This window comes from Scyliorhinus torazame, chromosome 14 (assembly GCF_047496885.1).
Source record: "Scyliorhinus torazame isolate Kashiwa2021f chromosome 14, sScyTor2.1, whole genome shotgun sequence".
NCBI lineage: Eukaryota > Metazoa > Chordata > Chondrichthyes > Carcharhiniformes > Scyliorhinidae > Scyliorhinus > Scyliorhinus torazame.
Genome location: NC_092720.1, coordinates 8,957,802 through 8,984,044, shown reverse-complemented (window position 1 = coordinate 8,984,044; position 26,243 = coordinate 8,957,802). Strand labels below are relative to the sequence as shown.

Genomic DNA, 26,243 nt, shown 5'->3' with positions numbered 1-26,243 from the left:
CAGGTTCAATAAGCGATTAAAGAGGCTAATGGAATCTTGGATTTTCTTACCAGCAAGGGGGCTGTGTTACGCAACGATAGAAATTCAGTTACAGTTTTCGGGGGGGAAATATTAAACTGAACATTTTTCTACCCGCTTATGAAGCAGCCACAGCACTCGGTGAGCAACATTTCCAAATATCATCCTTCCGTCTCTGTTACCAGGTGATGGGTGGAGATTATTTCAGCGCTGAACTTGTTGAGTTCTTGCTGTAGGCTACGTGTTGTCCATCAGTATTCAGGTATGTGGAATGTGAGCAGGGTGCAAGTGTGTGAGTGACACTAACCCCAGTCCTGGCTTCAGTATCGACACATTATTCCAAAAGGCACGACTATAATTCACTGTTTCCTAGCTGTTGAGAACGTGACAAACTCCAGATTCTTCAATCCGTTTTTCCAGAAGTGATTCTGGTGCAGCACCAGGTTGGCTTTGGTTCCTTTTCCCGAATGGTAATTAATGAGTAAAATGGCAGTTGCTAAATGGATTACAAGCTCCCAAAAGGCTCAAGTGTTTTTATTTAATAAAACAATGAGGAAAAGTCGGATATAGATGAATGAAATCCATCAAATTGATATGTTGACTGAATCCCAAGATCTTAACTCGTTCTAGAATAGGTTTGAAAATGAGGTTTCACAATTAACTTTTCAGATTACAGGGGGAGAGTGAACTGAATTGCAGGGGAGACTGCTGTACATTTCTAGTTACTGGGAACCATGTGCAGTTAACCTGATTAGGGCAGTAAAAGAGTATATGTTACAGATGTTAAGAGGGTTATAGTTAAACATTTTTGACGAGGACTAATTAATGATCATTGTGACAGTAAAGTGTGGAGCCACACACCCGTCCAATCAACAGCAGAAAACCAGCCGAAAAACATCCGTTATTGTGATTCACAATGTCAATAGCAGCTCCCTTAGGGTTGACCCCCCCTGCTCCCCTGTGTTTTTTTTTATTCGTTCACAGGGGTGGGCGTCCCTGGCTGGGCCAGCATTTATTGCCATCCCTAAGGGCATTTAAAAGTCAGCCACGTTGCTGTGGGTCTGGAGTCACATGTAGGTCAGACTGGGTAAGGACGGCAGATTTCCTTCCCTAAAGAACATTAGTGACCCAGGTGGGTTTTTAACGACAATCGACAAAGTGGTTTCACAGTAATCTTTATACTTTTAATTCCAGATTTGTTATTGAATTCAAATTTCACCATCTGCCACGGTGGGATTCGAACCCGTGCCCCCAGAGCATGCCTCTTGGTCTCTGGGTTACTAGTCCAGCGATAATACTGCTTCTGCCTCCTAAGTAATGCCTTTACGTACGGGTGCAATTAAATAAAAGTCTGTACCGTGCAGTTATCAATGAAGTCGATAGATTTTTCTCGGAACTTTGCATTGAATTGCATTTTCTTTTCTCTAGTTGATTGGAATTACGGATGGCTACCTCTCTCTGATGACAGATGGCGGTGAAGTGCGTGAGGACCTGAAGCTAGCAGAAACTGATCTGGGAAAGGAAATACTACAGAAATATGATGCTGGCGAAGATCTAGTAGTAAGAAGAACTGATGTGTATTTCCATGATCATTTTTGAGCAGGGACAGTAAAAACCACACTTGCCTCTAGTCTTTCATAAAGTCATGAGTGGCATTTATCAAAATAATAATGAATGCAGAATGAGAAGTCACCAGTTTTCTTCACTTAGAGCCATAGATGTTTACAGCATGGAAAGAGGCTCTTCGGCCCAACTTGTCCATGCAGCCCAGTTTTTACCACTAAGCTCGTCCCAATAGCCTGCATTTGTCCCATATCCCCCTCTAGCCATCTTGCCCATATAACTGTCTTAAATGCTTTTTAAAAGACAAAATTGTACCCACCTCTACTACTGCCTCTGGCAACTCGTTCCAGACACTCGCCACCCTCTGTGTGGAAAACATTGCCCGTCTGGACCCTTTTGTATCTCGTCCCTCTCACCTTAAACCTATGCCCTATAGTTTTAGATACCCCTACCTTTGGGAAAGGATGCTGACTTATCTACCTTATCTATGCCCCTCATTATTTTATAGACCTCTATAAGATCAACCATAAGCCTCCTCCGTTCCAGGGGATAAAGTCCCATTATATCTAGCCTCTCTTATAACTCAGACCATCAAGTCCTGGTTGCATCCTAGTAAACCACTTTCCTGCACTCTTTCTAGTTTAATAATATCCTTTCTATAACAGTAATCTGTATTGTCACAAGTAGGCTTACATTAACGCTGCAATGAAGTTACTGTGAAATAGGGTGACCAGAACTGTACACTGTATTCCAAGTGTGGCCGTACTAATATCTTGTACAACTTCAGCAAGACGTCCCAACTTCTGTATTCAATGTTCTGACCAATGAAACCAAGTATGCCGAATGTCGTCTTCACCTCCCTGCCCGCCTTTGACTCCATTTTCAAGGAGCTATGAACCTGTACTCTGAGATCTCTTGGTTCTGTAACTCTCCCCAACACATTACCATTAACTGAGTAGGTCCTGCTCCGATTCGGTTTACCAAAATGCATCACTTCTGATTTATCTGAATTAAACTCCACCTGCCATTCATCGGCCCACTGGCCCAATTGATCAAGATCCCGTTGTAATCCTAGATAACCTTCTTCTTTGTCCACTATGCCACCAATCTTGGTGTCATCTACAAACTTACTAACCATGCCTCCTAAATTCTCATCCAATTAAAAGTTTATTGGATAAACATATGAATGATAATGGCATAGTGTAGGTTAGATGGCTTTTGTTTCGGTGCAACATCGTGGGCCGAAGGGCCTGTACTGCGCTGTATTGTTCTATGTTCTAAATCATTAATATAAATACAAATAACAGTGGACCCAGCACTGAGGCACACCGCTGGTCACAGGCCTCCAGTTTGAAAATCAACCCTCCACAACCACCCTTTGGCTTCGGTCGCGAAGCCAATTTTGTATCCAATTGGCTACCTCACCCTGGATCCCGTGAGATTTAAACTTATGCAATGATGTATGATACAGTACAATCTTTGCTAAAGTCCATGTTGAAAATGTCGACTGCACTGCCCTCGTCTACCTTCTTGGTTACCCCTTCAAAAAACTCAAATCAAATTCGTGAGACATGATTTTCAACTCACAAAGCCATGCTGATTGTCCAGAATCAGTCCTTGCCTCTCTAAATGCCTGTAGTTCCTGTCTCTGAGAATACCTTCTAGCAACTTACCTACTACAGACGTTAGGCTCACCAGTCTGTAGTTCCCAGGCTCTTCCCTGCGGCCCTTCTTAAACAAGGGCACAACATTTGCTACCCTCCAATCTTCAGGCACTTCACCTGTGGCAGTCGACTGTTCAAAAATCTCTGCTGGGGAACCGCAATTTCGTCCCCAGCCTCCCACAACATCCTGTCTCAACGATTTATCTACCTTGGTGCGCATTAAGACTTCCAGCACCACTTTGTCTGTAATATGTACACTCCTCAAGACATCACTATTTATTTTCCCCAAGTTCCCTAACATCCATGCCTTTCTCAACAGGAAATATTCATTTAGGATCTCACCCATCTCTTGTGGATCCGCACATCAATGACCTTGTAGATCCTTAACAGGCCCAACTCCCTCCCTAGTTACTCTTTGGCTCTTTCTGTATTTGTAGAAGCTCTTTGGATTCTAATGAGTACTTTGTGTGGAGAGGAAAGCAATCTAGCATTGTTACTCCTGATTTGATATCAGCAGTACCTTCTGAGATTGGACAAGATTGAGTTTGTTGAATAGCAGAGCTCCTTGTCAATGCGTAGATCCAAACTTGACTCTGAAAATATGGTCACTTGATGACTATCAAGAAGTCGGTGCTTTTGGGGGGGGTGAAAGATTGGTGAGAGAAAGGGGCTGATGAATCATGGGATGTACAGAGGTGGAATGGTTCACTTCCTTGTATTAAACAATTGTTGTGTAGATGCCATATTATATTGGGTGTGGGCCCAAACTGCCACAGATCAATTTGTTGAGTCATTTCTCGTATGACATGCGTCATTGAAGTCCCAACAAGCAATCCATTGACCATCAGCACATGAAGCAAAGTAACAGGATCAGATCCCCCTCGTGCGCCCTCCTTTCCCCCTCGTGCGTCCTCCCCTTAACCCGCCGCTCACCCTCGCAACCTCCCTCTTCCTGCACCTGGACAACCTCCTGACGATCAGCAGTGGCTGGGCACAGAGCTGAGGCCCCCCCCCCATCTCAAATAAAAAGATGGGCAGGTCAGGTGGACTGCCGTACTAAATTGCTCTTTAGTGTCCAAAGATGTGCAGGTTAGGTGGTTACGGGGATAAGGTGGGGGAGTGGGCCTAGGTGGGGTGCACTATCAGAGGGTCAGTGCAGACTCGGTGTGTTGAATTAGTTGAGTGGACCTTCTGTGAACTGTCTCTACCGCTATATCTCTTTTTTCAAATAAGGAGACCAGAACTGGAAAACGCATTCCAGTTGTGGTCTCGCCAAGGTCCTATACAGCTGCATTCCATTCCTCTGGCAATAAACAACATTCTATTTGCCTTCCTGCTCACTTGCTGTACCTGCATTCTAACCTTTTACTCGGATACCCAGATCCCTCTGAGCCACCAAGTTCTGCAATCTTTCAATTTGGGGGGCACGGCAACACAGTGGTTAGCACTTTCACAGCACCAGGTTTCCCAGGTTCGATTCCCGGCTTGGTCACTGTCTGTGCGGAGTATGCACATTCTCCCCGTGTCTGTGGGTTTCCTCCGGGTGCTCCGGTTTCCTCCAACAAGTCCCGAAAGACGCGTTGTTAGGTGAATCGGACATTCTGAATTCTCCCTCAGTGTACCCAAACAGGAGTGTGGCGACTAGGGGCTTTTCACAGTAACTTCGTTGCAGTGTTAATGCAGGCCTACTTGTGACAATAATAAAGATTATTTATTATTCATTTATTAACTAATCTGCTTCTGTATTCTTCCTGCCAAAGTGGACAAATTCACCTTTTCCCACATTATACTCACATCTGCCAATATTTTGCCGACTGATTTAACCTCTATATTCCTTTACAGTCTCTACCTCCTTTTGACAACTTACTTTCCTACCTATCTTGGTGTCATTGGTAAATTTAGCTCATGTACAGTCAATCCCTTCATTCATATCATTGATGCAGATTATAAATAGCTGAGGCCCCAACACTGGTGCCTGTATCAACGCACTTGTCACAGCTTGCCAACCCACAAGAGACCCATTTATCCCTACTCTGTGCTTCCTGTTGGTTAACCGATCCTTCATCCATGCTGACATGTTACCTCCGACACCATGAAATTTTATCTTGTAAAATAACCTTTGACGTGGTACCTTATCAAACGACTTCTGAAAATTCAAGTGCACCACATCTACATGTTTCCCTTTTATCTACTATGCTTGTTACTTTTTCAAAAAACTAATAAATTTGTTCATAAAGTTAGCTTTTACAAAAGACACATTGACTCTGCCTGATCAAATAATGACTTTCTAAGAATCCTGCTACCTGACCTCCTTAATGATGGATTCTTCCTTCCCTGGGTAACACGCACTTTACCCAATCAGCGGCCGGAGGTTTCCTGTGCCTACCCTGCGCTCCTACTCTCACATCTTGGGCCTCGCAATCTCTCTGCACCCTGTCCCTCTGGTGGTGGCAACTTTGGCATCAGAACCTCGCGGAAAATGGCCCAGAGTGCAGGTGACCAACTGCAAATTGGGAAAAAACAGGCTCTAAAGAATAAACAACTTTAAGCGCAATGATGTTAAGTGGAGTGACTTAAGTGATGACTTTCTGTGCTTATTGGCTGGATTGGTGAACTCTGTTAAATAGGGAGGTGCAGGAGGTAAGTCCTGCTTCTTAACTTGTCGGAGTTGCATTTGATTTCTTTGGCCACAGCCATGCATGGAACTAGTTTTGTCACCAAAGTACTTTTTACTCCTCTTACCTTGTGTTCATATCCTACGTACTTGGATGTACTTTCCTGCATGTTATGTTGCATTCTTAAAGCAACACCATGAATGATGTGACTTCCGAATGAGACCATTCGTTCTAAAAGCTGTGTTTAACCATGGGAATTTGAGATTCCCCCTCAAACCTCAGTGATTGTTCTCAAATGCCAGAATTAAGAAATGAACTTTGCAGTTAAAGGAGGCTGGTAATGTCTCCCAGTCTTCCTACTGAATTCATGTTGTGCAATGATCCACAAATAATGGAATGGTCTTCTACTCTCTCTAATGATCTATGAAACTTGATTGTTGCCTGTGACCAGCCTTGCTAATGTTTTGTTTTCCCCGTCTTCCTAGGTCACAGTTCTGCACGCAATGAACGAAGAAGCAGCCATTAGCATCAAGCCATTGGCCAAACAATAAATGGGAATTAAAAGACCTGACTGCTTGGGCCAAAACCTTGGATTATAATTAGGTTAATTATCGGCAAAGTAATGGCCTTCACACCATGACCTAATTTTCTTAGAATTTTTTTCCAAATGGCACCAGACCGAACCTGACCTTGTTGCCTAATCAGCTAACCAGCGGTTATGTGGGCTGATTGGCCTTGTACTAAATCATGGGTGTTGGTGCTCCCAAATAAAAGTATGGTGATGTAACATTTGCCGCCATTGGTCCTGTTTTGTTAATAGAATGGGCCTACAGAGTGAATTCCAAAAGCTGTCTGCCCGGTGTTTGATTTGATGCCTGTCCTCATTGAACCCTCAGTGCACCTAAACTAACTGTATTCCCTCTTACACTCCGGCCAACTTTAAAAAAAAAAAAAAAAATTTGTTGGCTTCTCTTGTTGTAAAAGTCTGCTTATACAGTGTCAGCATTTGTCTTGGGTATAATGGGCAGGTTCTTCAAATGTTGCAATTTAAAGAAAACACCAATACTGGGTGTGTTAAGCTGCAAAATTTCACTCGAGGCCTTTATCACCAGACTGATAATTATAATATTCAGTTGCTTCTTACTTTTATTGTACTTATCATGCTAAGGGATTAAAATGAGGGAAGCATTTCCGGGAACTTGTCTTCGTGACGTGTATTTGGTGTTGGATTTGTCAGGGACGAGATGAACTGCCAGTGCTGCAATGATTTTGTTAATTACTTATAGAGGGGGCAGGCTGCTGATGGAGGAAGTATTTGTATTACTTGCCTGTAGCTGTAATACTCACCAACACTTTCCCTCACACACCAAACTGGATCAGACCACCAAGTTCAAACCATTACTGGCGAGTGCAGCTTCAAAGGAAAATGCCTGTGGTGAGAGTTGCAATTTCATACTGAAACCCACGTCATTTTGCTGATTTGCTTGGTGTATGTTTGAACTTGCAGAATGGGTTACATAGAAGCTTTCAAGACCCTTGTTTTCTCAAAGTGTAATCTTGCCCTCTCCCCTGATGTGGAAGTGTTACTAGGTCCCACCTTTCTGGCTGCTTGTAGCTTTTTGGCTGCTTTTGCTTCTGCTACTTGTATGCAATCGAACAAATACTGCTTCATGGGCCTCCAAGTACTCAGTGGGTTGGTGCTTGTCCATGTGCATAAAATAATGCGGTCAGTGATTTGTATTGTCATTACTTTAGAATTAAAGCTGTGCTCCAGGGTAAATTTCACTTTCTATTGAGGCAGAAATGGTTTCTTTGGCTGCAGTTGGTTGAGCCATAGTTCCACCATTGCTTTACAGTGGGCTGCTTGAAATGTGAGGACAGTTGCTTTCACAAACGTTAACCAGGTAGCAGATTTGGCCCTTTACCCCAGGGACCTAGGTTCACGTTCGGCTCACATCTATGTGGGTGAAAGTTTCTCATTGTGGAGCATGTTGAGGAAGGTGCAGAAAGCCGCTGTACTCCATTCGCAGTGAGTGTAGGCTTGCTGCATAAAGCTGCCGATAGTACGTTGGCAGTATTATTCAGGCACTGGTGTGGGGAAATGGCAATGCTGCATATCTTCACCTGAACATAGAATAATCCAGTGTAAATGCTGTGCTGGCTCTCTGATAGAGCTGCCAGTTAATCCAAATCCCTTGCCCTTTACCCAGCGCTCTGCAAGGCTTTTTCCTTTTTGAAGTGTTTAACAATTTTTTTTCAATCTGCTTCCACCATAACGTGTTGAGTATAAACATTTCTCATTCGCGTCCGTCCGTCTGTTCCCCACCCCACTACCTGACATTTCCAATTACCGGAAATTTGTAACCTCTGGTTCCCAATGCTCCTGGAAAGTTTCCCTTCACTTTATTCCAACTCACTGATTTGAGCACCTCCATTAAATCTCCCCTTAGCTTTTATAATCCCAGCTTGTCTGGTGTGCTTGGTGGTGGGAGGTGCAAACAAAAATGTTTAGTTCAGTCCCCAAAAGAGGTCCGTTCCTTTCATGTGCAAGATTTGTTGGCGTCCTCATGGATCCCTGGTCTTTGGAGATTTTGTAAATACAGTAGATGTGCTTTGGTCAGCATGATTGAATGGAGTCATTCTCCACCCCATTGGTGCATTGAGTTGGAAATAAATAGACAAAAGATCTTAATTTGATTTCAAAAGACTTAAATCTGCGTGCGTAATTCAAATAGTTGACTGAAATGCAGTTATCCAAGTTATTTTAAGCTAGTTTAATCTGCTCCACCAGGCAGATTTTGGGATTGTCTGTACCTATTCGTATGAAAAAACCTATTACTAGGTTTTGCAATGCAATTAAAGCTCACTCACCATCATAATGACACACAGATGTAACCAGGAAACAAACAACTACAAATAGAGAGTATATCCTTCACAGTAAAGTGTATTCCTTCAAGGTTCTTAGCTATTTGATGTTGTATTGAAGTCTCCTTTGACCTGGGTATTGGCATCCTTACTTGTGTAATTTGAGCAGCAGGTCGTCAGGCTACTAATTTTTCCTGGATTTGTTTTGTTTTTAGCAATTAATAAGGGCTCAAAGAGAGAAAACTGTATTAAAAGCTGTTTAATCTGAATGCTTGTGGTGCCATTTATAAAGGAATGATGCTAATGCAAATGAGTTTTGCACAAAACCTGTAAATTTCCATTAAAACATGTTCAGATAATCTGCTCTCCTGATTAATAAATTGTTTTTATTTCTCCAGTTAATATCTGGAACAGCAGTCTGAATGAAATACTCAACCATTAGTCTTGTGTAGAATTTCAACAGAGAACAAAGTCTACTGTATTTTGTTGGTCCGCTGGAGTAACAGAAGCACTGTGGTGGGTGCCTGACCTCTGGGGTGAGGAGAGGAGAAAGTTGTGTAGGATTCCTTACCTGTGGCTGTTGTAAATCGGTGCTGTTAAAAATGTTCATTCTGACTAGATTAGATTCACAATTGATTTTCTCCCCCCGCTCCCCCAGCAGTTCTTATGCTATCTTTAACCTGGTGTTGTAAGACTTATTATAAAGTCCCAACAGGTTTGTTTCAAATCACTAGCTTTCGGAGCACTGCTCCTTCCTCAGTGAAGTAAGACTTCTTACTGTGCTCACCCCAGGCCAATGCCGGCATCTCCACATCATGGATATCTTTATGAATTGTGGAATGCGATAGATTTGTGGGCAGCACGGTAGCAAATGGCTAGCACTGTGGCTTCACAGCTCCAGGGTCCCAGGTTCGATTCCCGGCTGGGTCACTCTCTGTGCGGAGTCTGCACGTTCTCCCCGTGTCTGCGTGGGTTTATCCGGGTGCTCCGGTTTCCTCCCACAGTCCAAAGACGTGCAGGTTAGGTGGATTGGCCATGCTAAATTGCCCTTAAAAGTGCCCAGAAATATTAGGGGTTATTGGGTACAGGGATAGGGTGGAAGTGAGGGCTTAAGTCGGTCGGTACAGACTCAATGGGCCGAATGGCCTTCTACAATGTATGTTCATAGCACAGAAGGAAATCCTTTAGCCCTTCATTCCTATGTTAGCTTTCTGAAAGTGCTATCGAATTTGACCTGTCTTCTACTGCCCTTAACGTTCTTATGTCGCCTCTAGTTCTTTTGCCATTTTCACGTCGTAAACTCCCTCGAGCACAAGAGACAGTTTAAAATTAAACTAAAAAAAAACCATACATGCAAACATCTTTGTTTAACATTAATCGAGCTCAAGTTTTAATCCTTTCTTACACTAGCGCTAAACTAAATTCACTTAAATCTATACCTTCTAATATATGCCAATGCCAACATAGATTATTTACAACTACCTCTGCTTCCTGACCCCATACCTTTACTGAAAACAGTCTCCCTATTCACTGCCAAGTGTGAATGATTTTTAAAACCATAAAATCTCACCTCTGTTCTATGGAGAAATGTTCCACATGAAAGTCCCTCGTCCTGGTATAATTAGTCTTGTAAATTTCTTCACACTTACCATTAGAAATCATCCAGCTGAATTAACATTTTCTGAAGATTTAACATAATTTCCAAGTTTCTGCGTCCACTTCCTCTTATAAATTCAACCTGTGTGAGATACCAGAATGCAATTGGGACCTGTGCGACTACAGACTACCCAACGGCTGTGGGAAGTGGAAGTGGACACCATACATGATTCTCACTTGCCCCCATTGATGCTGGGCATTAGGAAATAAAAATGTAGGTTAATGCTTTGGATGGATCCTGCAGTGCTCTTATTTCCCAGTGCAACCTGACTGGTACGCTTCTCAGGAAGGAGTTTCCTTGCTTCAAATTTGTAGGTACTGTCCCATCAGGTTTAAGGGTCAGCTGTAGAAATTTTAACAGCTAGGTCCAATTTTGTCATTTCAATGTCTACCCAACTTGTGACTAGTATTTAGCCAGAAATAGTGGTGGTCCTTTTAACTACAATGGGAGTGAAATTGACCTTACACGTCACTCGCTTTTTTTATTTTCTCTTTCAGACCTGATTTGCTGACCACTTCCAGCATCCAGTTTTTATTTCAGATTTGCAACTTGTTTATAAAAGTAAATTACTGCGGATGCTGGAATCTGAAACCAAAGAGAAAATGCTGGAACATCCCAGCAGGTCTGGCAGCATCTGTAGGGAGAGAAAAGAGTTAAAGTTTTGAGTCCAGGTGACCCTTTGTCAAACTTCTTGCAACTTATTTTGTGTTCGTGGTCCTGTCAGCATCCAGTATCTGTAATAATATCTTGTAAGTCATCCCATCTAAAAATTAATGGTCTGCATTTGTCCAGGTGAAGCAAGACCTCCGAATCCCAGTTCTGAGGGGGAATCATGGCAGTTGCTTATGGATTGGTACTGGATGCATCTTAAATAGGGTTTTGGGAGAGGGCCAAGTTGGCCAGATTAGTTGGTTGGGTTGGAAATCTTCTATCCAGCCATCCTTGATCATGTTTCCCACAGCCCTGCTTTTATAAGTAGCAGTTTTATTGATATTTAAAAGCTGTCGACTGATGTTGGGAACAAAACAGGCTCCATTCCAGACCATCAGTGACCTCTAGTCGCCCTTTATAACTCTTAATTCATCTGTCCAAATGCAGATTATTCACTGAATGATGGCCCAATGCTGCTATTTAGTGCGAAGAGGCAAACCTTTAGTCTGCTCCAGCTGGGATGAGGATTAAACCCTATGTTGGCAGCAATCATATTTGCACATTAGCCATCTAACTAATGGGTCTTTTAAAGCTTCAACAGTTTGCAAATATTTTGCAAAATGGCATTTCTACAGCATCTTTAAGACGTCCTACGACAACGGGTGCAATTCGCTGGCCTCATTACACTCACGCTCAAGTGGGACAGGCCAAAAACTAGATCTGCACTGGACACCAAACCGTTTGCGATGTAACCGGCCACTCCCATCAGCGAAATCGGGGCCTCGGCATAGTGTGGCGAGAATCCAGTTATCACCACTTAAAGCGCCATTTCCATACAAACAACAAGAGCTACCCCTTCTCCAGCGGCCTCCCCTCATTCAGCCACCTCCCCAGTAAGTGCTCACGCTGGCACCAATTAGTACTCTTGAAAAACATGAACCTGATGGAAGGGCTGTGGGGAACCGAGGAGGTGAGTAGCCATCTTTGCTCACAGCCAAAGAGCCCGGGTGTGTCGGGCTTGCCACCCTAGTGCTCGGCAGGGGGTGGGTGATGGTCTGCAGGGGTGGGCTGCTGTGGGTGGGGGGGTGGGGGGGAGAGGTGCTACGGGGGCAATCGCAGTATCACCATGCCAATAGGGCATCCCAGCCCTATTCCGGGGGCAACCCTTGTCCCTGCCCCACCGATTGCCCATAACCCCCACCGACTGGGTAGCACAAGTGGTTAACACTGGCTTCACAGCACCAGGGTCCCAGGTTTGATTCCCCGCTGGGTCACTGTGGAGTCTGCACGTTCTCCCCATGTCTGCGTGGGTTTGCTCCGGTCTCCTACCTCAGTCCAAAGACGTGCAGGTTAGGTGGATTGGCCATGATAAATTGCCCTTGGTGTCCAAAAAGGATAGGAGGGGTTATTGGGTTACGGGGATAGGGTGTAAGTGGGTCAGTGCAGACTCGATGGGCGGAATGGCCTGCACTGTCCTATGACTGCTGAGGACTCTTGCTGCGTGGCTGAAGGTTATCGCTAATAGGGAATTGGAAATTACGGATAAGTGAGCACTTGACACATGCCAAGTGGATTCCCCTGAGTGGGTGGGCCATGTAGCATGTGGGAGTCATTGCCCAGCATTCCAATCGCATCTTGATGCCTAAACACTGGGAGGCAATACCACACGCACCAGACAACATCCGAAACACCCAGGCGATGGGACACAGCTTCAGGGACATGTCTACAGCCGGAGGGTAGGTGAGCGCCGTGGGGGTGGGGGGATATCTGGAGAGATGGGCAAAGGGTCCGGGGGTCGGCTCGCATTGCGGAAGGAAGTGACCGAGGCATCATAATGGTTGTGCAAAACATTTTATGTGCTGTACAATTCCTCATTCATGATAGCCCCTACCCAGGTGCCCTCAGTGATCCAGAACATGCTTGGCCTTCCTAGCTTGACCACTACGTCTTGGTGTTTCCCCAGGCTGCACAGCTGAGATGGAGGCCATCAGCTACTTACCTCGTCCTGTGGTGCTTGATTCCCCGGGCAGGCATCCTCTGGGGGCTCTAGGGAAATCCATGGGACGGGTCCGGGTTGGCCCCTTCCTCCTGATTGGTGCCCATAGGGCCCTGGGGTTCACTTTGGGACGGAGGGGCAGTTGGTTCGAGCCCCGGCTCTCCCTGCATCGTCTGGCTCTGCCAGCCCTGGCGGCTCCCCATGGTCTGCACCGTGGTGTTGACGCTCTCAGCGATGCTCCTCAGTGATTGGTCCATGCTCTGTAGCGCCTCGGCCATGCCCATCTGAGAGCGCGACATGTCCCGCAGAACCTCATCAAGGTTCGCCTGGTACTGAGCGACATCCTCCAGCGAAGCGCTCATTCTGCTGAGGTCCTCAGCCATGGCCATCACCGACGGCAACTGCTTGGACACCTTCGCTCATGGTGCCGACGTCATGCACTTTGTTCTCCACTGCAGTCACCACCCTAGCCGTGTTGGCCTCGGTGCCACTCATTGCCGGCGCCATATCCTGCACATGTTGCAGCTCTGGGTAATCCTGTTCCAAAGGCTCAGCATCAGGCTGGGATCCAGGAGCCCTCTGGCTGCTGTCTCGCCCGGGGGTTCCTGCCCCCACCAGATGTACATCAGCAGCTGTGTGGTCCTCACCAGATTGTACCCCAGGAGCTGAACCACTAACATATCCCACCCTGATGAGTGCATCTGTGCTGGTGGAGGGTGGGCACAGCAGCTGTACCGCGACCACAGTGCCACCCTTGGAACCCGCCTCGGAGGTGTTCTTGGAGTCGGGAGTGAGGGCCACTCGGGATGGGCTGGAGCACCGACAGGAGAATAGACATGTGGTCAGTGGGAGGGGTGGGTCAGTACTAATGCAATCCCTACTCCCGTTTGACAGGTCGCCCGCTTGGAGCCCGGTGGTTCCTCACCTCTGCGGCGTCTGCCAGCCTCCTCGTTGGTGACTGCCCTGTCCTCGGCCACACTTGTCACCTCCAGGGCCCGCACCTCGAAGGAGGTGAGGATTTCCAAGTGCGGCACCCCACTGCCAGTCTGGGCCTTCTCCCGCTGATTGTGGGAGAGCTTCTCCTCAGAGAGCATCGTTAGCCACATACGTGGTTCAGTGGTGTGAAGTCGGGGTTGGGGGGGAGGAGGAGGAGGGGGGCTGGGGATCACTTGCAGAGTTGGGGGGTGGGACGTTGGTGTCTACTCTGGCTGCCCGGTGTAGGACATTGACCTTCCTGGTGAGCGCTCTCCCGGCGAATCAGCTGGCGAGGCGTTGTTTGTGGTGAGAAACCTGTGAGGCCTCGTGAAGTGGACCAATTAACGTTGAATTGCGTTGCTGGTTTCGCTGGGCCGGGAGTCTGGCAGCAATTCCCGCTTGCTACAACACTTGGAAATTTTTCCGGAGAATCGCCCGAGTTGGAGAGGCTTTGACGTTGAAGGATGTAATCAAAGTTTAGGTCCTAAAGGGAAGGGAGGCACTGGCGCAATGGTTGTCACTGGACCAGTAATCCAGAGACCCAGGAAAATGCTCTGGGAACCGGAGATTGAATCCCACTGCGGCAGGAGGTGGAATTTGAATTCTGTAAAATATCTGGAATCAAAAGTGGAATGGTGACCGTGAAACTATTGATGTAAAAACCCATTTGGTTCACTAACTGAAATCTGTTGAACTTACCCGGTCTGACCGGCATGTGACTCCAGACCCACATCAATGTGATTGACTCTTAAACACCCTCTGAAATGGTTCAACAAGCCACTCACCCATTCAAGGGATGGCCGACACATTCTGGCCCAGCCAGCCACTCCCACAGCCCGTGACTGAATTTACAATGGTGGGCTAATAGATTCATGAGGATCCTGATACAGTCGCGCCACACAAGTACCAGGCAATGACCATTTCCAAACAGAGGGGATCTAACCATTGCTCCTTGACATTCAATGGCATCACCATCATTGAATCCTCCACAATCATCTGACGCCCCCCCCCCCAAAGTCTAACCACCATCTACAAAGCACAAGTCAGGAGTGTAACGGAATACTCTCCACTAGCCGACAGGTAAGTAACAGAGGCTTTCATAGAATCATAGAAGTTTACAGCATGGAAACAGGCCCTTCGGCCCAACCAGTCCATGCCGCCCAGTTTTTACCATTAAGCTAGTCCCAGTTGCCCGCACTTGGCCCATAACCCTCTATACCCATCTTACCCATGTAACTATCTAAATGCTTTTTAAAAGACACAATTGTACCCGCCTCTACTACTACCTCTGGCAGCACATTCCAGACACTCACTACCCTCTGAGTGAAGAAATTGCCCCTCTGGGCCCTTCTGAAACTCTCCCCTCTCACCTTAAACCTATGCCCTCTAGTTTTAGACTCCCCTACCTTTGGGAAAAGATGTTGACTATCTACCTTATCTATGCCCCTCATTATTTTATAGACCTCTATAAGATCACCCCTAAGCCTCCTACGCTCCAGGGAAAAAAGTCCCAGTCTATCCAGCCTCTCCTTATAACTCAAACCATCAAGTCCCGGCAACATCCTAGTAAATCTTTTCTGCACTCTTTCTAGTTTAATAATATCCTTTCTATAATAGGGTGACCAGAACTGCACACAGTATTCCAAGTGTGGCCGTACCAATGTCTTGTACAACTTCAACAAGACGTCCCAACTCCTGTATTCAATGTTCTGACCAATGAAACCAAGCATGCCGAATGCCTTCTTCACCACCCTGTCCACCTGCGACTCCACCTTCAAGGAGCTATGAACCTATACTCCTAGATCTTTTTGTTCTATAACTCTCCCCAACGCCATACCATTAACTGAGTAGGTCCTGGCCTGATTCGATCTGCCAAAATGCATCACCTCACATTTATCTAAATTAAACTCCATCTGCCATTCGTCGGCCCACTGGCCTAATTGATCAAGATCCCGTTGCAATCCTAGATAACCTTCTTCACTAGCCACTGTGCCACCAATCTTGGTGTCATCTGCAAACTTACTAACCATGCCTCCTAAATTCTCATCCAAATCATTAATATAAATCACAAATAACAGTGGACCCAGCACCGATCCCTGAGGCACACCACTGGTCACAGGCCTCCAGTTTGAAAAACAACCCTCTACAACCACCCTCTGTCTTCTGTCGTCCAGCCAATTTTGAATCCAATTGGCAACCTCACCCTGGATCCCGTGAGCTTTAACCTTCTGCAACAACCTACCATGCGGTACCTTGTCAAAGGCTTTGCTAAAGTCCATGTAGACAACGTCTACTGCACTGCCCTCATCTACCTTCTTGGTCGCCCCCTCAAAAAACTCAATCAAATTTGTGAGACATGATTTTCCACGCACAAAGAACAAACAAAGAACAAAGAAATGTACAGCACAGGAACAGGCCCTTCGGCCCTCCAAGCCCGTGCCGACCATACTGCCCGACTAAACTACAATCTTCTACACTTCCTGGGTCCGTATCCTTCTATTCCCATCCTATTCATATATTTGTCAAGATGCCCCTTAAATGTCCCTATCGTCCCTGCTTCCACTACCTCCTCCGGTAGCGAGTTCCAGGTACCCACTACCCTCTGCGTAAAAAACTTGCCTCGTACATCTACTCTAAACCTTGCCCCTCTCACCTTAAACCTATGCCCCCTAGTAATTGACCCCTCTACCCTGGGGAAAAGCCTCTGACTATCCACTCTGTCTATGCCCCTCATAATTTTGTATACCTCTATCAGGTCGCCCCTCAACCTCCTTCGTTCCAGTGAGAACAAACCAAGTTTATTCAACCGCTCCTCATAGCTTATGCCCTCCATACCAGGCAACATTCTGGTATGGCAACAAAGCCATGCTGACTGCCCCAAATCAATCCTTGTCTCTCTAAATGCTTGTAGATCCTGTCTCTCAGAATACCTTCTAGCAACTTACCTACTACAGACGTTAGGCTCACCAGTCTGTAGTTCCCAGGCTTTTCCCTGCTGCCCTTCTTAAACAAGGGCACAACATTCGCCACTCTCCAATCTTCAGGCACCTCACCTGTGGCTGCCGATGATTCAAATATCTCTGTTAGGGGACCCGCAATTTCCTCCCTAGCCTCCCACAACATCCTGGGATACATTTCATCAGGTCCCGGGGATTTATCTACCTTGATGCGCTTTAAGACTTCTAGCACCTCCTCCTCTGTAATATGCACACTTCTCAAGACATCACTATTTATTTCCCTTAGTTTCCTAACATCCATGCCTTTCTCCACCGTGAATACCGATGAGAAATATTCATTCAGGATCTCACCCAACTCTTCTGGCTCTGCACATAGATGTCCTTGTTGATCCTTAAGAGGCCCTACTCTGTCCCTAGTTACTCTTTTCCCCTTTATGTATCTGTAGAATCTCTTTGGATTCTCCTTTGCATTATTTGCCAAAGCAATTTCATGTCCCCTCTTTGCCCTCCTGATTTCCCTCTGAACTATATTTCGACAATCTCTATACTCTTCAAGGGATCCACTTGATCCCAGTTGTTTATGTACGTCATATGCCTCCTTCTTTTTGACCAGAGTCTCAATATCTCAAGTCATCCAGGGTTCCCTACTTCTACCAGCCTTGCCCTTCACTCTAAACGGAATGTGCTTACCCTGCACCCTGGTTAACACATTTTTAAAAGCCTCCCATTTACCAGCCGTCCCTTTGCCTGCCAACAGTCTCCCCCAATCTACCTCTGAAAGTTCCTGTCTGATACCATCAAAATTTGCCTTGCCCCAATTAAGAATTTTAACTCTTGGGCCAGACCTATCATTCTCCATAGCTATCTTAAAACTAATGGAGTTATGGTCACTTGTCCCAAAGTGATCCCTCACTAACACTTCTGTCACTTGCCCTTCCTTATTTCCCAAGACGAGGTCAAGTTTTGCCCCCTCTCTAGTCGGTCCATCCACATACTGAATGAGAAATTCCTCCTGAATACACTCAACAAATTTCCCTCCATCCAAGCCCCTAATGCTATGGCTGTCCCAGTCAATGTTGGGAAAGTTAAAGTCCCCTACTATTACCACCCTATTTTTCTTGCAGCTATCTGTAATCTCCTTACATATTTGCTCCTCAATTTCCCGCTGACTATTTGGGGGCCTGTAGTACAGTCCTATCAAGGTGATCTCTCCCTTCTTATTTTTCAGTTCCACCCATATAGACTCAGTGGGCGAACCCTCGGATATATCCCCTCTAAGTACTGCCGTAATGTTCTCCCTAATCAAAAACGCCACTCCCCCTCCTCTCTTACCTCCTGTTCTATCCTTTCTATAGCATCTGTACCCCGGAACATTGAGCTGCCAGTCCTGCCCCTCCCTTAGCCATGTTTCAGTCATAGCTATAATATCCCAGTCCCATGTGCCCATCCATGCCCTGAGTTCATCCGCTTTGCCCGTCAGGCCCCTTGTATTGAAATAAATGCAGTTTAATGTAGACTTTCCTTGCTCTCTGCCCTGCTTTCTCTGGTCATGCTTTACACACTCTCCCTTCCTGCCTTTTGTTTCCGTCCCCACTGACTTCCTACATCGGTTCCCATCCCCCTGCCACATTAGTTTAAACCCTCCCCAACTGCACTAGCAAACACACCCCCGAGAACATTGGTTCCGGTCCCACCCAGATGCAGACCGTCCGATTTGTACAGGTCCCACTCCCCCAGAACCGGTCCCAATGTCCCAGGAATTTGAAACCCTCCCTCTTGCACCATCTCTCAAGCCACGTATTCATCCTAGCTATCCTGTCATTCCTATTCTATCACGTGGCACTGGTAGCAATCCTGAGATTACTACCTTTGAGGTTCTACTTTTTAGTTTAACTCCTAACTCCCTAAATTCAGCTTGTAGGACCTCATCCCGTTTTTTTACCCAAATCGTTGGTGCCTATATGCACCACGACAGCTGGCTGTTCACCCTCCCCCTCCAGAATGCCCTGCAGCCGCTCCGAGACATCCTTGACCCTTGCACCAGGGAGGCAACATACCAACCTGGATTCTCGTTTGCGTCCGCAGAAACGCCTGTCTATTCCCCTTACAATTGAATCCCCTATCCCTATAGCTCTGCCACTCTTTTTCCCGCCCTTCTGTGCAGCAGAGCCAGCCACGGTGCCATGAACCTGGCTGCTGCCACCTTCCCCTGGTGAGCCATCTCCCCCAACAGTTTCCAAAACGGTAAATCTGTTTTGGAGGGTGATGACCGCAGGGGATCCCTGCACTGCCTTCCTACTCTTCCTCTGTCTGTTGGTCACTCATTCCCCATCTGCCTCAGTAATTTTAATCTGCGGTGTGACCAACTCACTGAATGTGCTATCCACAACTTCCTCAGCATCGCGGATGCTCCAAAGTGAATCCATCCGCAGCTCCAGAGCCGTCAAGCGGTCTAACAGGAGCTGCAGTTGGACACACTTCTTGCAGATGAAGGAGTCAGGGACACCAGAAGGGTCCCTGACTTGCCACATCTCACAAGAGGAGCATGACACGGGTCTGAGCTCTCCTGCCATGACTTAAACCTGAAGTTAAATTTGAACTACACTACACAGCTAAGAGAAAGTCAAAGAGAGAGAGAAATCACTTACCAGTCACAAGCCAATCACTTACCTGCTGGCTGTGATGTAATTGCTCCCGAGACTCCCTCACAGGTCTGCTTCTCTGCATCTCCTTAAGATGAGCACCAAATTCCCTTAACTAGTTAATTAATTTACTTAATTAATTGGATTTTTTTTTTTTTTTTGGAAACTCACCCCCAAACACCAAAAAAGACACAGCCCTCACTCACCTCTTACCTGAACTCAGATGCACTCTGTTTGCCTCCAGCACTCTGTTTCTAAAGGCACTTCAGCCACACCCTTTGTATCCTTCCTGATTTACAGTCAGCCAATAGGCCTGCTCCCGAAACTGATCTCCCGAAACTAAACAGCTGACCTGCAAGGTAAGGAGATTGTTAATCAGTACTTACCTCACCCAGGCCGCGACCTTTTAAACTGTCCGCTCGGCCTCGCAGCTCCCGCGCTGTTTCAATCTCCCGCGCTGTTTCCAAAGTCCCGGCTCTCTCTCTCTCCCGCTCCCAGCTGACCTGCAAGGTAAGGAGATTGTTAAGCAGTACCTTTATTGAGTATTTCAACAGTAGATGAGTTGAGAGATAACCGGGAATATTGAGATTGCAGGAATGGAAGTAGGCGATTCTGGTGTTCGAGAAGAAATGGGTTTGGAGTCTCAGCTCTGCATCAAATAAGATGCCAAAGTGTGAGACATTATTTCAGTCTGCTGAACAGATATGGGTCCATGCTGCTCTTCCAGTTGCACACAGTTGTGGTGGGAGGCTAATTATTACAGCTCCAGAACGTCACTGCAGGAGCTCCTTAGGGTGGTGTCCCAGGCCCAACCATCTTCAGCGACTCGTACTGAAGCAGATCACGTCCAAATGCAGCAAGACCTGGACAATATCCAGACTTGGGCTGGCGAATAACATTCGTCACACAAGTGCCAGACAATGACAAACGAGAGGATCTAACTGTTGCCCAATCACATGTTGCATTACCATCACTGAATCCCACACTCAAAATCCTGGGAATTACCATTGACTACAAATTGAACTGGACTGGCCATATAAATACTGTGACTACCAGAGCAGGAATCCTGTGGCAAGTAACTCACCTCCTGACTCCCCAACAGCAGCCCACCTTAGAACATACAATACAGAAGGAGGCCATTCGCCCATCGAGTCTGCACCGACACACTTAAGCCCTCACTTCCGCTCTATCCCCGGAACCCGATAACCCCTCCTAACCTTTTTGGTCACTAAGGGCAATTTTTTTATCATGGCTAATCCACCTAACCTGCACGTCTTTGGACTGTGGGAGGAAACCGGAGCTACCGGAGGAACCCACGCACACACGGGGAGAACGTGCAGACTCCACACAGACAGTGACCCAGCCGGGAATCGAACCTGGGACCCTGGCGCTGTGAAACCACAGTGCTATCCACTTGTGCTACCATGCTGCCATCTACAAGGCACAAGTCAGGAGTGTGATGGAATATTCCCCACTTGCCTGGATGAGCGCAGCTCCAACAACACTCAGAAAGCTCGACACCATCCAGGACAAAGCAGCCCCACTTGGTTGCTCCCCTTCCACAATCATTCAACTCACTCGAGACGTCTAGTGGCTTTTCGGAGGAGGTCGCACGCTGGGCAGCTCCTGCTAGAGTCCTGGGTTTTTGGTCCTTTCCACATGTTTTTTTTTGCGGGGGGGAATCTTCAAAGGATGTGTCCCAGGTGAGACTTAGTTGGCAAAGAATGACCAAGAACCAACAAACAAATATTGGGAAGAAGGATTTGAGTGCCAGCTCGCAGGCACGATCGAGCACAGCAATAGGTACATTGGCAGGGAAGATGGGGGAGGCAGGCTTGCCGGGTGGGGCTCTTTTGTTTTTGACAAACATTTTATTGAGGTATTTTTGGTTTCACAACAACAACAAAATAAACAATGTACATGAGTCTATAAACATAGTGCAAAAGCCTGCTTCCTCTCTTACAGGTCCCTCCCTACTCTAAGCTAAACTATCCCCCCCCCCCCTTCTGCTGATGATTAATTTTCCCCAAAGAAGTCGACGAACGGTTGCCACCTCCAGGCGAACCCTAACATTGACCCTCTCAAGGCGAACTTGATTTTCTCCAGACAGAGAAAGCTAGCCATGTCCGGTAGCCAGGTCTCCAACTTCGGGGGCTTTGAGTCCCTCCAAGCTAATAGTATCCGTCTCCGGGCTACCAGGGAAGCAAAGGCCAGAACGTCTGCCTCTTTCTCCTCCTGGATTCCCGGGTCTTCCGACACCCCGAAAATCGCCACCTCTGGACTTGGTGCCACCCTTGTTTTTAACACCGTGGACATGACATCTGCAAACCCCTGCCAAAATCCCCAGCTTGGGCATGTCCAAAACATGTGGACATGGTTCACTGGTCCTCCCGCACACCTTGCGCACCTATCTTCTACCCCAAAGAACCTGCTCATCTGGGCCACTGTCATGTGAGCCCGGTGAACGACCTTGAATTGTATCAGGCTGAGCCTGGCGCATGTTGTGAACACGTTGACTCTACTCAACGCATCCGCGCAGAGACCATCCTCTATCTCTCCTCTTCCCACTTGCGCTTCAGCTCCTCAGTCTGCATGTCCTCTGATCCTATGAGTTCCTTATAGATGTCAGAGACCTTCCCGTCTCCCAACCACCCTCTGGAAACTACCCTGTCCTGTATCCCCCTTGGTGGTAGGAGCGGGAAGGTTGAGACCTGCCTACGTAGGAAGTCCCACACCTGCAGGTACCTGAATTTGTTTCCCCTCGCCAACCCAAACTTCTCCTCCAGCTCCCTCAGGCTAGGAAAGCTCCCCTCTATAAACATACCCCCATCCTCTCAATCCCTGCTCTACGCCATATCCGGAACCCCCATCCATACTTCCCGGGGTAAACCGGTGATTATTACAAATTGGAGACCGGACCGATGCTTCCTCCATTGCCCCCAGACTCTCAGGGCTGCCACCACCACGGGCTGGTGGAGTACCGTGCCGGCGGGAACGGCAGAGGCGCCGTTATCAACGCCCCCAAGCTGGTGCCCTTACATGGAGCCGCCTCCATACGCTCCCATGCCGACCCTCTCCCCACCACCCTCTTCCTAATCATGGCTTTATTCGCCGCCCAATAGTAGTTACTGAAGTTTGGCAGCGCCAGCCCGCCCTCCCCCGGCTCCGCTCAAGCATCCCCTTTTTCACTTGCGGGATCTTGCCCTCCCATACAAAGCCGGTGATAACTTTGTTGAACCATTTAAAAAAGGACCGCGGAATAAAGATGGGGAGACACTGGAACACAAACAGGAATCTCGGGAGGACCGTCATCTTCACCGTCTGTACCCTCCCAGCGAGTGACAACGGGAGCGCGTCCCACCTCCGAAAACCGTCCTTCATTTGGTCTACTAGTCGGACCAGATTTAGTTTGTCCCATTCCTGCGCCACTTGGATATCTAGATACCTAAAGCTTCCCCCTACCACTCTAAACGGCAGCTCCCCCAGTCGCCTCTCCTGTCCCCTTGCCTGGATCGCAAACATCTCACTTTTCCCCGTATTTAGTTTGTAACCTGAAAACCGGCCAAATTCCCCCAGAATCTTCATGATTTCTTCCATCCCCTCTGCTGGGTCCGATACAAACAGGAGCAGGTCGTCTGCATAAAGCGAGACTCTGTGCTCCACCCCCCCCCCCCCCCCCCCCCCCCCCGGACCAGCCCCTTCCAGCCACTTGAAGCTCTCAGTCCAATTGCCAATTGCTCTATGGCTAACGCGAACAACAGTGGGGAGAGGGGGCGCCCCTGTCCCGTCCCCCGATGCAGCCTAAAATAGTCCGATGTTGTCCTATTCATCCGTGCGCTCGCCACAGGACCCCGATACAGCAACCTGACCCAGTCAGTAAAGCCCCGCCCAAATCCGAACCGTCCCAGTATCTCCCACAGATATTCACATTCTACTCGATCAAAGGCCTTCTCTGCGTCCATTGCGACCACTGCCTCCACCTCCCTACCTTCTGGGGAGGGGGGGGGGGGCTGCCCTTCTAACGCTAGAGACACTGGCTGAGGTGATGGCAGAGTTTGAACAACAGTTCAATAAGCAGGGTGGCACGGTGGCGCAGTGGTTAGCACTGCTGCCTCACGGCGCTGAGGTCCCAGGTTCGATCCCGGCTCTGGGTCACTGTCCGTGTGGAATTTGCACATTCTTCCCGTGTTTGTGTGGGTTTCACCCCCACAACCCAAAGATGTGCAGGGTAGGTGGATTGACCACACTAAATTGCCCCTTAATTGGAAAAAATAATTGGGTACTCTAAACGTATAAAAAGAAAACAATAAGCATTTTGCAATGTGTAGGAGAGAGATGCTGGAATCGCTGAAGCAGTTGGTGGAAGGTCTGCTGGCCCCGATCAGGGAGTCACTTGCAAGAACCTCAGAGGTGGTGCGGGAGCAGGGTGAGATGTTGAAAGGGGTAGAGGGGCAACAGTGACCAGCTCGCCTGACTGGAAGCTGAACTGGCCAAGGTGCAACACAGAACTGAAGGTCGGAGAGGCAAGGTGGAGAACCCTGAGAATAGATGGTGGTGGCAGAATTTGAGGATGGTGGGCCTGCCCGAGGAGGTGGAGTGCCCGAGGCTGACAGAGGTTATTGTGCCGATGCTGAGGAAGCTGGTGGGCTGTGTCCCCCCTCTCCCCCCCCCCTCCCCCCCCGCGGAGCAGAATAAGGGCCGCTTTGGTCAAAACCGCAGACGAATGAGCCACCGAGGGCAGTGATAGTCTCCTTCCATAGGTATCAGTCAAAGGTGCTGAGGTGGGGCAAGCGGAGGAGAGGAGATGTGCGAAGGCACCGGCATTCGTATTTACCAGAACCTTACGGTGGACCTGGCGAAGAGGTGGGCGACCTGTAACAGGGTGAAGGCGGCATTGTACAAGCGTGGAGTACGCTTCGGAGTGATCTACCCGGCGAAATTGAGGGTTATGCACAACTCAAGGGACCATCTATTCGAGATGGCGGAGGAGTTGAGGTGTTCGTAAAGGCAGAAGGACTGGAACGGGATTGAGTATGGTGGCAGAGAGACTTTGTTGCCGTTGGGGATAATGTTTTGGTAAAGTTGTATTTTCCTGTTTTTTCTGTTAGTCTAGGTGATTTGATGTCCTTAACCCAGGTCCAGAACCCAGGTCCTCAGCGCCATAGGAGGCAGTGCTAACCACTGCACCACCATGCCCGCGGAGGTGGAGGAAGTTAGGAACGTAATAGTAAGTATGCAGTTGGGGAAGGCATCGGGGCCGGATGGGTTTCAGGTGGAATTTTATAAAAGGTTTACGGACTAATTGATAATAATAATAATCTTTTTTATTGTCACAAGTGGGCTTATATTAACACTGTGAAAATCCCCTAGTTGCCACATTCCGGCGCCTGTTTGGGTACACTGAGGGAGAATTCAGAATGTCCAATTCACCTAACAACCACGTCTTTCGGGACTTGTGGGAGGAAACCGGAGCACCCGGAGGAAACCCACGCAGACACGGGGAGAACGTGCAGACTCCGCACAGACAGTGACCCAGCGGGGAATCGAACCTGGGACCCTGGCGGCGTTTGAAGGCTCGATGGCCCCAGGGGTCGCTCCCGGAGATGATGAGTCAGGCGTCCATTTCATTTTTGTGCCAACTGAATGTGCTGTTCTCTCCTGAGCCGGGGTGGGAGGTGGGTGGGGGGGAGGATGGGGACATGGGGGTGGGTGGGGGGAGGAACGGGGGGGATGGGGGGGGGGAGGAATGGGGACAGTGGGGGGAGGAACGGGGGACATGGGGGGGGGTAAGGGACGGGGGGCAACAAGAGGTGATAGTGGCGTTAGATACTGAGAAGGCATTTGACAGGACAGGCTACTTGTTTGCAGTGTTGGAGCGGTTCGGGATAGGGCCTAGGTTTGTGCTGTGGTCAAACCTGCACAAGGAACCAGGGCCAGTGCTCGGACGAATAATGTTAGCTTGGTTATTTTCGGTTGTCTCGGGGAATGAGGCAAGGTTGCCCCCCCTGTACGTGTTGGAGACTGAGATAACGGCCATCGTTTGGAGAAGTACGAATAAGTGGAGGGGATAATGAGGGAGGGGGTGGGGAAGCATAGGGTGTCGCTGTCTGCCGATGACCTTTTGCTGCACATAAAGGATACAGTTCCACGTTGAGGGACATAATGGGGCTGCTAAGGCGGTTTGGGACTTTCTCCAGGTACAAATTGGATTTGGAAAAAGGTGAATATTTTCGGTCACTCTGCTTGGGAAGGGGATTAACTTGGGAGTCCTGTTGCTTTGTTCGACAGGCTCTCATTTTAGATCCTGAGGTAGCTCGGGATTGGTCATGGCTCCGAAAGTTAAAAAATTAAGTGGCTCTGGAAGTTTTGAATTCAATGAGTGGGGTTAAGGTGGATTTACTGAGGAGGGACACTCTCCTGCAGTGTCTTGCTGGGCGAGTGCACTCGGTGAAGATGATTATTTTGTCACGGTGTTTAATTTTATTCCAGTGCTTGCCGGTGTTTCTACCCAAAGCTTTTTTTGTGGGGATGGAAGGTTTGATCTCGTTGTTTATATGGGCGGATAAGATGGCGAGGATCCGGAAAAGGATCTTCGAGGGACCGGCAGTCTGGGGGTTTGGCGCTGCTGAACCTGATGTAT

At 47.8% G+C, this 26,243-nt stretch overlaps 1 protein-coding gene across 2 annotated transcripts in view; it reads left to right on the top strand.

The window, feature by feature from the left end:
* The window catches only part of LOC140389510 (eukaryotic translation initiation factor 5A-1-like), a 37,576-nt gene extending 28,487 nt beyond the window's left edge, over positions 1–9,089 (top strand). For both annotated transcript variants that reach the window (XM_072473659.1, XM_072473658.1), the window contains exons 4-5: positions 1,447–1,578; positions 6,346–9,089. In XM_072473659.1, the coding sequence (XP_072329760.1) occupies positions 1,447–1,578; positions 6,346–6,411 (198 nt within the window). In that variant the 3' untranslated portion in view covers positions 6,412–9,089. The remainder of the gene's footprint in view (positions 1–1,446; positions 1,579–6,345) is intronic.
* The last annotated feature ends 17,154 nt before the right edge of the window (positions 9,090–26,243 follow it).